Source organism: Camelus dromedarius, chromosome 9 (assembly GCF_036321535.1).
Source record: "Camelus dromedarius isolate mCamDro1 chromosome 9, mCamDro1.pat, whole genome shotgun sequence".
Taxonomy (NCBI): Eukaryota; Metazoa; Chordata; class Mammalia; order Artiodactyla; family Camelidae; genus Camelus; species Camelus dromedarius.
This window is the reverse complement of record NC_087444.1, coordinates 69,351,305-69,363,285: the sequence shown is the minus strand read 5'-3', so window position 1 is coordinate 69,363,285 and position 11,981 is coordinate 69,351,305. Positions and strand designations below refer to the sequence as shown.

General features: G+C 51.7%; 1 protein-coding gene across 1 annotated transcript; it reads left to right on the top strand.

The window, feature by feature from the left end:
- Positions 1-367: 367 nt before the first annotated feature.
- LOC105093356 (cytochrome P450 2F5) lies at positions 368-11,671 on the top strand. Its single transcript, XM_064489345.1, has 10 exons — positions 368-446; positions 1,875-2,062; positions 2,158-2,320; positions 4,967-5,116; positions 7,274-7,434; positions 7,785-7,961; positions 8,363-8,504; positions 9,301-9,488; positions 10,071-10,212; positions 11,181-11,671. Exons 2-10 carry the CDS (start codon positions 1,886-1,888, stop codon positions 11,204-11,206), a joined length of 1,326 nt encoding a protein of 441 aa, XP_064345415.1. The 5' UTR covers positions 368-446; positions 1,875-1,885; the 3' UTR covers positions 11,207-11,671.
- Positions 11,672-11,981: the final 310 nt, after the last annotated feature.

Sequence of the window (11,981 nt, the reverse complement as noted above, 5' to 3'; positions counted from 1 at the left end):
CAAGGCTTTACCCCTCTTCCAGGACGTGCCCTAACCTGCCTTTCTGGGACTTAAGCAATACCATGGGCCCCACCTCCATCCCAGCATGTGCCTGGGACCTTTGGTGTCAAATTCCCCAGAATCTCCAACCACTTCTTCCCCACCCACCACCCACCCCCTCCCCATGGGAACGACAACCATGGTGTACACCAAAGGACCTGTGGGGGCACCCACACCTCCACTCCCAGGCCCTTGACTTCTGGGGCTCTCTGCCCCACCCCAGCCCCACCCCAGGAACTGGAGTCCTCATCCAGCTTCAGGTTTTTGCAGTCTGCCCTTCTTACCTGACTAGGAGTTGAGTAATGATGGCTAGTTTCTGGTGCAGAAGCCAAAAACAGACATACCAGGTGGAGAGCTTGGGAGAGTGGCATCATTCCATCTGGCTGTGAGCCCTGGCCGCACGCAGGGTAAGGCAGGAAGACGGGTGGGATTAAAGGCCACTGGGAGAACTAGGAGAAAGTAGGGCAGGGAGGTGTGGACAGAGCAGCCCCTGCCCTCAAAGCACACACAGAGCTCCTGGGCGCACACTGGCAACAGCCACTGCCAGTCCAGCCAGTCAGCTCCAGAACCCACCTCAGCTGCCCCTGCAGCTCAGCAGGTAAAAGCAGGGTGCTGGTCACAGAGGAGGAGGTGGCTTTCAAGAGAGGGGATCGCTGGCTCCATCTCCTGTCTCTGAGATGGGTTGGGGCCCTTCTTGTTATCTCCTCCGCAGGTTCTCAGGGTCTCTGGGTCTGTCTCTCTGGGGTGCCCTCTGGGACTCTGTTCTTTCACTTGTCAAGGTGTTTCAGAGCTCCTGGGCACTGTGTCCTGGTGCTTTACCCAGCAGGTGGCATCTCTCTCTGGAATGTGACCCCTGGGTTCAGAACACTTTTCTGTCTGTTTCTGCTTCTGCCCTCCCTACGTCTCAGTCCTTCTTGGTCTTTGTCTCTGCATGGCTCTGTCTAATGTTCCCTGTCTGTCTGTCTCCCTGACTCTCTCTTCCTCCATGTCTCTCCTTTCTGTGTAGCTCTCTTTTCTATCTCTGTCACTGTCTTCGCCAGCAAGCCCTGTGTCTGGCTTCACCTCTTCCTCTCTCTGTCTGTCCCTCCACACACACTTTATCACTCTTTCAGTGTCTATCTCTGTGTCTCTCAGTGAGTATCTATCTCGATCTCGCCAACTCTCTCTCCTCTCTTTCTCTAGCTCTGGGTCTCTCTACTTTTGTCTCCTTTCTCTAGTCTCTGTCAGCCTCTCTTTCTGTGATTATTCTCTGTCTGGCTCTCTATCTGCACCCTGATTTGTCTGTCTCTGTCCCTGTGTGTCTCCATCTCTCTTTATCACTGTATCTGTGTGAGAGTCAGTCTCATGAAAGATGGTAGATAGATGGATGGATGGATGGATTGTTGGATGGATGGGCGGACGGATAGAAAGATGGATAGACAGGTGGCAGGCAGGTATCTATAGATATTTAGATGTCTCACTTTGCTTTTCTGTGTCCTCATTATCTCCATGTGCAATTCTCTGTCTCTCTTAGTCTCTGTCTCTGTCTTTATCTCCTTTCTGCCCTTCTCCATCTGTCTCTGTCTCTATCTCTGTCTGTCTCTCTGTATTCTGACTACCTCTGCCTGTTTTCTGACTGTCTCCATGCCCTTTCTCTCTCCCCTCCTCCCCACCCCCCTCCTCTTTCTCCCCATCCCCTGGCCTCTCCATATCTCTGCCTCTCTCTGCTTCCTTTCTTCTCTCCATCGGCCCCAATTTCCTGGGGAAGGCAAGTTCCAGAAGGAGATGAGGAATGAAGGGATTCCACTCTCCCCAGCCCTGCCTTCTCCCTTTTTGCCCACTTCCAACACCTGCAGCTGCCTTCACCATGGACAGTATGAGCACAGCCATCTTGCTCCTGCTCCTGCTCCTGGCTCTCGTCTGTCTGTTCCTGACCATCAGCTCAAAGGGCAAAGGCCAGCTGCCTCCAGGCCCCAGACCTCTCCCATTCCTGGGAAACCTGCTGCAGCTTCGCTCCCAAGACATGCTGACCTCCCTCACCAAGGTGCAAAGGCCTAAGCCTGGGTGAGGGGGAGGGACAAGGGAGAGGGATCCCAAGGTCCCACCCCGACCCTGTGACCTCTGTCTTCCTATCCTCAGCTGAGCAAGAAGTACGGCTCAGTGTACACAGTGTACCTGGGGCCCAGACGGGTGGTGGTCCTCAGTGGGTACCAAGCCGTGAAGGAGGCCCTTGTGGACCAAGAGGAGGAGTTTAGTGGCCGTGGCGACTGCCCTGCCTTTCTCAACTTCACTAAGGGCAATGGTAAGCCTGCTCTTCATCTCCTCCACCTCCAACCCATTCCACAGTAAGGGAGAGGATAAGGGTAGGAGACTGTCCTCCCAATTTTGGTGACACTCAGGGCCTCTGATCTCACCAACGACATCAGATGGGATGCAGCCAGGCAGTACTCATCTAAGATCAAGTCTGTCCCACCTTTGCCACCCCCAAATCCCACCGCCATCTTGAATTACACTTCCACGCCAATTTTTATCTCCATCTAACTCCAGCCCCACTCTCATCCCAACCCCTATCTCCATCCTAACCATGTCATCAAATTTCCATCTCAGTTAAGTGGCTAAATTATTTGGCCCCAGCCCACACTGTCCACTTCTACCCAATCCCCAGCAAGCATACCTCCACATTCCCCATTTCAACCTCAACTCCATCTCTATCTGCAACACTGACTACATCTCATTCCAACCTTCATTCCCATCATTAACCTTCTCCCAATCCCCATGTTAAAATCTATGATCAAGCCCATCCTAGTCCTTTAGTCAAACTGAACTCCACTATCATTTTTCTCCCCAGCCCCAGCCCCATCTTCTACCCCCAATCACCTACTGAGGTTGTCGGTCCCCAGTTCCCATTGTCAACCTTAACTTCAATCCCACCACCAAAACCAATCCCACCACACACCTACCAAACCCCAAGCTCCATCTCAACCCCAATCTACCAATCCTTCTTATTCTACCTAACTCCATCCCTATCACCAACCTCAAACCCAATTTATCATCAATCCCATAATCTCCCCTCATGCCCCATTTCTATTTTCATCCCATCTCACACCCAACTTCATCCCCATCCATCCAGCAATTCACATCACCAACTCCAAACCTCTCCTATCTTGAGATCCTGTCCTCCTTATGCTTGGAAATCACCTAGTCTTGTAGGAGTTTTTTTCTTTTTTTTTTTTTTTTAACACAAATCTCTTATTCAAAGGAAGTCATAAGGCAAGGCCAAAGAAAGAAAGTAAGAGAGAGAGAGAAAGAGAGAGAGAGAAAGGGAGAGAGAGAAAGGGAGAGAGAGGAAGGAAGGAAGGTAGGAAGGAAGGAAGGAAGAGGGGGGAGATGCTTTGATTAAAAAGGGGGTCCTGGAGACCGCATCCTGGACAATTCCTCTCCCCCTAAAGAATCTCTAGGGTTCCCTCTTGCCCTTCACTAGATGGGTCCCAGCTGCCCATGATTTGGAGTCAGAGCATTCTGGTTAAAGAAAAAGGAGGGGTATGGGTATAGCTCAGTGGTAGACATGCACGAGATCCTGGGTTCAATCCCCATTACCTTCATTAAAAAAAATAATAATTTAAAAAATAATAATAAATAAATATTTTTTTAATTTAAAAATAAATGAAAAAGAGCAGCTATTGTGTATTCAATACACTTTCTACCTCCATGTCCCCTGGGCTTAATCTTATGACCTCAGCCGTCCAGGTACATCGGATTCAAGGAGGTGGAGACAGGGCAGCTGAGAAACTCACTTTGCTACTTTTACACAGAAAACATCAGGATATATACATCATCTGTTACTAAAAATAGCTACCATCTAATTACTCAGTACGCAGCACAGAGGGTAACAGCAGGATTCTGCCACTTAACAGCAGGTACCTTTGGGTGAGTGATCGCCCCTCTCTGACCTTCAGTCTACCATCAGAGAAAGTTTTGACCAGAGGTGGATGAGATAATGCATACATTGTAAGAGCAACACACTATACCTTTTTCCTCCTTACATCCAGTTCTCTGCTAGTTCCAGAGGAATCAGAGATGAACAAATCTGTAACAATATTCTATTGTAGCTCCCAGGGCAGTGAGAGACACAACTCACTCACCAGACTGTGACCACAGCGTGGTCAGGATGGGGAAAGTCGGGGGAGCCATAGGAGCCCAGAGGAAGCACCTGAGCTGGCTAGTGGAAGAAGGGCCAGCAAATGCTTTCTAGAGGGAGGAGTGACCTCTAAGCTGACACCTAAAAGATAAACGTGACCGGTCAGGAGCACTTGGGGGGAAGAGTGTTCTGGAAGAAGGACCAGCCTATGCTAAGACTCTGTGAGTCCAGGGAGAGAAGAGACCAGGTCTGTCTTTTTCTCCCTCCTTTTTCAGTTTTATTAGGTAGAATGATTACAGTTCGACTGCACACACACCAGAACCAGGTCTGTCTCGCTCCTGGATGAGTTCCCAGAGTCTCAGTGCTCATTTTTCTTGCCTCTCTCCCGCATTTGTGCACTCACAAATCAATAAGCAACCACCAGCACCTCCTGTGGGATAAGCCCTGCACTGGATGATACTCGGGACACAGTGGTGATCAAGACAGACCCCCTACCCTGCCTTCACTGTTTAGTGAAGGAGATAGCCCATTGCCAGACAGTGACAGCCCAGAGTGGTCAGGTCTGTGATGGTGGAAACAGGAGCAGAGTGATCAGGACTGTGGTGAGGGAAGCCCAGGGCCCTAGAAAAGCTCAAAGGAGGCACCTGATCCAGCCTGGAGGGTCAAGAAGGGCTTACCTTCTTGGAAGGGCTTGGGGAAGATTCCAAACTTTCAGTCTGTCTCTTATCAAACATCAGGGAAGGGGACTCAAGACAGCAGTGGTCTTGGGGACAAGTCATTGGTTGATCTGGCCCTTCCTGTTCTCCCCAGGCATTGCCTTCTCCAATGGGGACCGATGGAAGGTCCTGAGGAGATTCTCTGTTCAAATTCTGCGGAACTTCGGGATGGGGAAGAGGAGCATTGAGGAGCGGATTCTGGAGGAAAGCAACTTCCTGCTGGCGGAGCTTCGGAAAACTGAAGGTTGGGGTCTCGGGATGCAGCCATATCCCTCATTCACATCTTTCCTACTTAGTGGTCAGGACTGTCAGATCCCACAGCCATATCCCTCATTCACATCTTTCCTACTTAGTGGTCAGGACTGTCAGATCCCACAGCGTGGGTATGAACTCAAAACTGGTGGCTTCTCACTTAGTCCACGATAATAGAGGCGCCCCCTGGAGGCGCCCCAAGGAAACACAGCTGTGGTGCTGTGTTTCCTTGAAGAAGGTCGGCAGAATATTATGGTTGCTTGGATGGGCTGTGTCTGTGTGGTATTCTGAATGCTGCTCGTGTAAATGTGGTGGATGACATGATGATGCTGCTCTTGAGAACTCACCACATGGTGGGGGGCCTGTGCTAAGCACGTTTTCATGCATAAGCCCTTAAGCCTCAGAACAATCCATTTTGCAGATGAGAAAATCAGGGCACAGTGTGGTTAAGTAACTAGCTTGAAGTGACAAAGCTAGTAAGTAGAGGAGCCAAGATTTAAACCCTTGTTTCACTGACACCCAAGTCCATACTCAATGTATGAATGTCCATTTAACAAGTGCTTGTTGGATACCAGGCACTAGGCTGAGCTCTTTGCATGTGTTAACAAGTTGCACCCTCCCAGCAAGCCTAGAAGTTATTACAGTTGATGAAGCTGAGGCCCAGAAAGGTTGTCATGTGGCCAGGAAGTGGCAGAGTTGGGATATAAACCCAGTCAAACTGTCAACCATGAAAAAAAAGTTAATAAAATAACCAGCACTTAGATGGTTCTTACCATAAGCCAGCATTGTTCCAAGAACTTCGTGTATATTACCTCCTTGAGAAATCACCCAAAGCTAAGAAGTAGGTACTATTATAAGCCATAATTTACAGGAGAAGAAATTGAGGCAGAGATAGATAAACAGCACTCTATCCTGATCTCCAAATCTTGCTGGCTTTGGGGGCAGGGGTTGCTGCAGGGATTACATGATGTAATGTTAAGCAAAAGGTTAATAACTGCCTGTATACTTCCTGTTGCTGCTGCAACAAATTGCCACAAATCAAGTGACTTAACACAAATTTACTCTCCTATAATTCTGGAGATGCAAAATCTAAACTGGGTCAGTGGGACTGGTCACCTTTCTGGAGACTCTAGGGGAGAATCGGATCCCTTGCCTTTTCTAGCCTCTAGAGGCTACCTGCGTTCCTCAGTTCATGGCCCCTTCCTTCATGTTCAAAGCCAGCAACACAGCATCCTCCAGTCCCTTCCCCAACTTTGCCTTCCATCATCACCTTTTCTTACTCAGACTCTTCTTTATAAGGGCCCTTGTGATTACATTAGGCCCACTCAGATAATCCAGAATAATCTTTCCATCTCAGGAGCTTTAATCACATATACACAGGTGCTTGGAAATTGGACATGGACATCTTTGTGGGGGGGCATTATTCAGCCTACCACACCACCTTGGTTTGTAACAAGTTTATGATAGGTAAAGCCCTTAGCTAATCACTTCCCAGCCACCCACTCGCTGACTCCTTGTAACAGTCCCATGAAGAGAAGACTATCCTCAAGCCCATTTTACAGGTGATAAAACTGAGGCGCAGAAAAGGGAAATCAGTCCACTCATGTCACACCTAGACTAAGAGACCAAGCCATGATCCAAACTATGTCTACCAAACTCCAGACCCAGTTTTCTGGGCGGTGCTATTCATGTTGGAATGTGTTGTTTTTGTATTATTTTCTGTAATCTGTTCGGTTATCAGATCATTGGGTGTTAGGTATTTTGCTGTGTGTCGTTGCTGGGTGAGGATGTAGGATCGTCAGGCACTGCGTCTAATGTGTTGTATGTTGTGCATAGGTGGTATTGTATTGTGTATGCTGTGGGTTGTGTCGCCAGGAATAGCTGTCCTACTGTTTGGCATTGTTGTGCATGTACTGTAGGGTGGCGTGGGTTCTGTGCTGTCTGTTGCGTTGCCAGATACTTTTGCGATGTTGTTATGTTTCATGTTAGGTGGCGAGGAGCGTCCGTTCTGTGCTGCAAGTCACGTTGTCACGGTTGGGTTGGATGTCGTGAACTCTAGTGCTGTCGCTGCATGGGGTCTGGTGTGTTACACACTGTGTCTCCCTAGCCGCGTCCCCCGACCCATTCCCACCCTCACCCTCACCCTCAGGTGAGCCCTTCGACCCCACGTTTGTGCTGAGCCGCTCCGTGTCCAACATTATCTGCTCTGTCATCTTCGGCAGCCGCTTCGACTACAAGGACGAGCGTCTGCTCACCATTATCCACCTCATCAATGAGAACTTCCAAATCATGAGCAGCCGCTGGGGGGAGGTCAGGAGGCCTAGTTACACGGGGGACAGGGTTGGGAGTCCAGACAGTCCAGGGATATAGGGGAAACAGTGGGCAGGAAAGGAATTGTGATTGGCCCTGCCTGGCCCCGCCCCCTTTCAGTCTGATCCCGCCCCCGAGGTAGACGGCCCCGCCCACTCCGCAGAGGCTCTACCTACACATAGCCTTCCCCCGCCCCATGCTCCGCCTCTCCAGAACCTAGATGCCCCTCAAGACCCCACCCTGCCTGTCTGACCTCGCTGGCGCGCGCGCGCGCGCGCGCGCACACACACACACACACACACACAGCCTGCCTACTCCTCCAAATCCCTCCGACTCTGCTCCATCCCCAGTTGTACAAGATCTTTCCGAGCCTCCTGGACTGGCTTCCCGGGCCGCACCGATGCCTTTTCCAGAACTTCGGGCGCATGAAGGACCTCATTGCCCGCAGCGTCCGTGACCATCAGGCCACCCTCGATCCAGAATCTCCCCGGGACTTCATTGATTGCTTCCTTACCAAGATAGCACAGGTAAGCCCTGCCTGGACGTCCCATCTCTGGTCTGACCTGCTATCCTGCCTCAAACCAACAAGGATCCCAAACCGAGCGGGTTTGGCTCTGATCTCCCCACAGGTGGAAAGTGAAGCCGGAACATCTGTCTCTGCTAGGCTGGCGCCTGGAGCCATTGGGGCCTCCGCCAATTCATTAAGAAATCCTTAAGGATCTGTTCCTTGCGGGCCCTGAGGCTGAGATTTTCCCTACCTTGCACCTTGCGCGCTCCCCAGCTCCCGCAAGGAAAGGAAGTTAAACAGGAGGGACTGCACTGGCACCCAGTAGCAGTTGTGTAGGTCTGTGGGGAGTGGGTCGCACAGGCCGGCAGCCCACAGGATATCCCGGCCCTGGCTCACATCCCCACCCCTTAACCCCCGCAGGAGAAGCAGGACCCGCTAAGCCACTTCCATATGGACACACTACTGATGACCACACATAATCTGATATTTGGCGGCACCGAGACCGTGGGCACCACGCTGCGCCACGCCTTCCTTGTGCTCTTGAAGTACCCAAAAGTGCAAGGTGGGAGCGCCGGGAGCCTGCGGGATGGGGAGACCCGCCCCACCCAGCGCGGTGGAGAACACCCGCCCCGCCTGCCTCTAAGCCCCGCTCACAATGAGCTCCCGCCCAGTACGCCTTAAGTCAAAGCCTCCAGCTTGTGCCTGGATCCCACAGCCAAACCTGCAAACCCACCGGAGGCCGCCGCACCCACGTAGTTCCCAAGGTCCGCACAGCCTACCTGGACCCAGACTTCGCCCACACAGCTCGGAAATCCCGCCAAGAGCCTCAGCCACTGGACCTGCCCCTGAACCCATCCCCTCCCACACAGTCTGACCCTCTGGCACGGCATTGTCTGCAACCCCGCCTCCCCAAATCCCGCCTCTGGGTCATTATTCCTGCCTGGAACCCTGGCCTCCAGGACACAGTATAGACACCGACAGGATCTTTGCTGCCTGCCCCACCCCCGATTTCTCAGCTCTCCCGCACAGCCCACTCACTCCATCCATCCTCCTGTGGGCCTAGTCCTTAAAAATCCCGTTGGCAATTTCATCAGGGACCTGGACTCAAGGCAGTCCCAAAGCCCCGCCCGCACAACCCCGCCCTTAGGATCCCTGGCACAAACTAAACTTTCGCCCTCTCCTATATTTCTGAACCCAACCCCTCCCTCTGAAGCTCTGGCTAACCTTCACATGCACCCCTGCAGCGGTTCCCCACTGGAAAGTGCTGACTGGACTCCTTCCACACGCATGCACACACCTCTTCTTAACACAGTCGAGCCTGCTGATACCCTCAACAATGCTCCCCTCTCCATTTCCAGCCCGCGTCCAGGAGGAGATCGACCGCGTGGTGGGTCGCGAGCGGCTGCCGGCGCTGGAAGACCGAGCGTCCATGCCCTATACAGATGCGGTGATCCACGAGGTGCAGCGCTTCGCAGATATCATTCCCATGAGCTTGCCGCACCGGGTGATTCGGGACACGGCCTTTCGAGGCTCCTTGCTACCCAAGGTTCGCTGGACACCTGGCAAATGACACTGGAACCTTAGGAAGAGATATCCCAAGCTCTTATAATGCGCATCGGCGGCTCTAGCAAGGAAGATTCCAGGCCTAGTAATCAGCCCCCTGGACCTTAGCAACTGGCATCCCAAGCCCTAGCAACAGACATGAAGCCCTTAAATCCAGAACCTCAGCCCCTTTCCAGGACCCTGTTCTGAACCTGGAGCAGACCCCCTATGACAGGTCCTCATCCTAGGACCCCTCTCCCAAATCCTCAGGGTCTGAGACTTCATTCTGGGGATCCTCTGAGCCTGAACACTGTTGTCAGAGACCTCACCCCCTCCCCAGAACCCCCAAATCTGTTCCTACAAGGAGGGTATCCAGCATCCTGCCTCCGACCCAACAAAACAGCTTCCAGTACCCATCACTGGCAATCCTAGACACTCACACACATTTCTTGGACCCCTGGTGGAGTCCTATGCTCCACCACCCCTTATCAAGTCCCCAGGACTCCCAGCCCTATGGCATGGAAATCCTAGTTTGGGAACCTCCTAGCCCTTCTACACCGCTAATTCTGCCTCCCCACCCACATAGGGCACGGATATCATCACCCTCCTTAATACAGTCCACTGTGACCCCAGCCAATTTCTGACGCCTCAGGAATTCAACCCTGACCATTTTCTGGATGCCAGTCAGTCCTTCAAGAAGAGCCCTGCCTTCATGCCCTTCTCAGCAGGTGAGAGCAGTGGGGACAAGAATCAGTCTTTCTGGCCTGGTATTCCACTTACATTCCCCAGTCCTAATCTCACTCCCCAAACCTCGCTTCTTCATCCCACCCCTCAAGTTTGGATGAGCAAAGACATTCATTCTCCTTCCCAGCTCTGCTTCTACAGGCGGATAATGACTGAAATCCTTGAGGAGCGAGGCAGGGAGACAGGATGATAATTTAACTTGGATGTGGTCACTGTCAGTCTCTCCACTGGGTGGTGCAGTTGAAGTGGTTCTAGTTTTTCTTGGCTTTGGTCTTTACCCTTCTAAAAAAAAAAAAAAAAAACCTTTCCTGCTTAACTCAGTATTAGAAAAGGGGGTGGGGTGGATAATAATAGGTAACTTATCGTATTGCCTACTGTGTGTCCGGTACTGCCTCTGAGAAGGACTATCAGAGTGATGGCTAAGAGCTAGGCTTTGCAGCCAGACCTTAGCGTTGTGAGCTTCTAGCTGTGTGGTCTTGGCTGTGTTCCTTCATCTCTGTGTACCTCGATTTTTACATCTATAAACTGGAGATCATAAAAGGGCCCATCTCTTGGCGTTGTTATGAGGATTAGATTAATTAATAGCAGTTTGGTGCTCAGAGGAGTGCTACCACCTACTAAAACTGACATGAGCATTATATTCTCACTGCTTCAGCGGCCTTTGCCATTCACGACAACCTAATGAGGCACTATTATCCCCATTTCAGATACCTACCCAGAAACTGTGGCTTGATCAAGATCGCAAAGCTAGTAGTGGCAGAACTGAGATTCAAACCCATGCATTTGCACTTGTAGCAGGTCCACGAATTACTTAAACTATCTTTCCCAGAACTTTAGATGGGTGGGTCTGTCATGTCCCCAACAGTCGGCTTCATACGTTTTCCTCTAAAAGTTTGAAGAGCCCCTCACCCCATCTTAACTCCTCGCTCCTCCCCACCCTTTCACCCTGCAGGACGTCGGCTGTGCCTGGGCGAGTAGCTGGCGCGCATGGAGCTCTTCCTCTACTTCACCCCCATCCTGCAGAGCTTCTCTCTGCAGCCGCTGGGGGCGCCCGAGGACATCGACCTGACCCCGATCAGCTCGGGTCTCGGCAATTTGCCGCGGCCTTTCCAGCTGCGCCTGCGCGCGCGCTGACGCCGCATCCTTTCCAGATTCGCCTGGGAGCGATGAGGCCCGCACGGAGGGCTTGTTCCCTCAGTCTTCTCGTTCCACTGTGCCCCATCCTCTCACCGTCACATTTGCTTCCCCTCACGTTGCGCATGCCACATGCCCATCCCCCATCATTCCTGTCTTTACTGGGTCTGCGCCCCTAGAGGTAGAGAAAGCCGCGGGGAAGAGGAAGCTGATGCCGTGTTTAACCCACAGAACTCGTTCTATATTGCACTCCTTTTGGGGAGCTTTTTGTATCATTTCCCAGTAAATTATCTTTATAATAGATTCAAAGCTGCCTTGGCTGAATTAAAGGGAGTAGGACAGTCCCCTGGGATGGGGAGAAGGAAGGTCTGGCTGCAGAGAGAGGAGGCACCTGGCTGTGCCGAGTTCGACCCTCACCCTCAGGGCAGCTGAAATTGTTTCCTGGAGACAGACTGGAATGTAAAGACTCTGAGGCCTGAATGAAGACAGAGAGGCAGAGAAGCCACGGCTGAGAAAAAGACAGCAGCCTAGAGAAATGTGGAAGATACGATCCAGGGCCCTGTACAAAGATGGAAGGTTAAGCAGGGAGAAAGTGAGAGCCTCAGAGAAATAAGCAGAC

What these genes read in the sequence shown, in the direction of transcription:
- LOC105093356 (XM_064489345.1), top strand. Translation starts at nt 1,886, where the DNA reads ATGGACAGTATGAGCACAGCCATCTTGCTCCTGCTCCTGCTCCTGGCT. An exon ending in CAACTTCACTAAGGGCAATG is followed by an intron (nt 2,321 to 4,966) that starts GTAAGCCTGCTC and finishes TGTTCTCCCCAG; the next exon opens with GCATTGCCTTCTCCAATGGG. An exon ending in GAGGCTCCTTGCTACCCAAG is followed by an intron (nt 9,489 to 10,070) that starts GTTCGCTGGACA and finishes CCACCCACATAG; the next exon opens with GGCACGGATATCATCACCCT.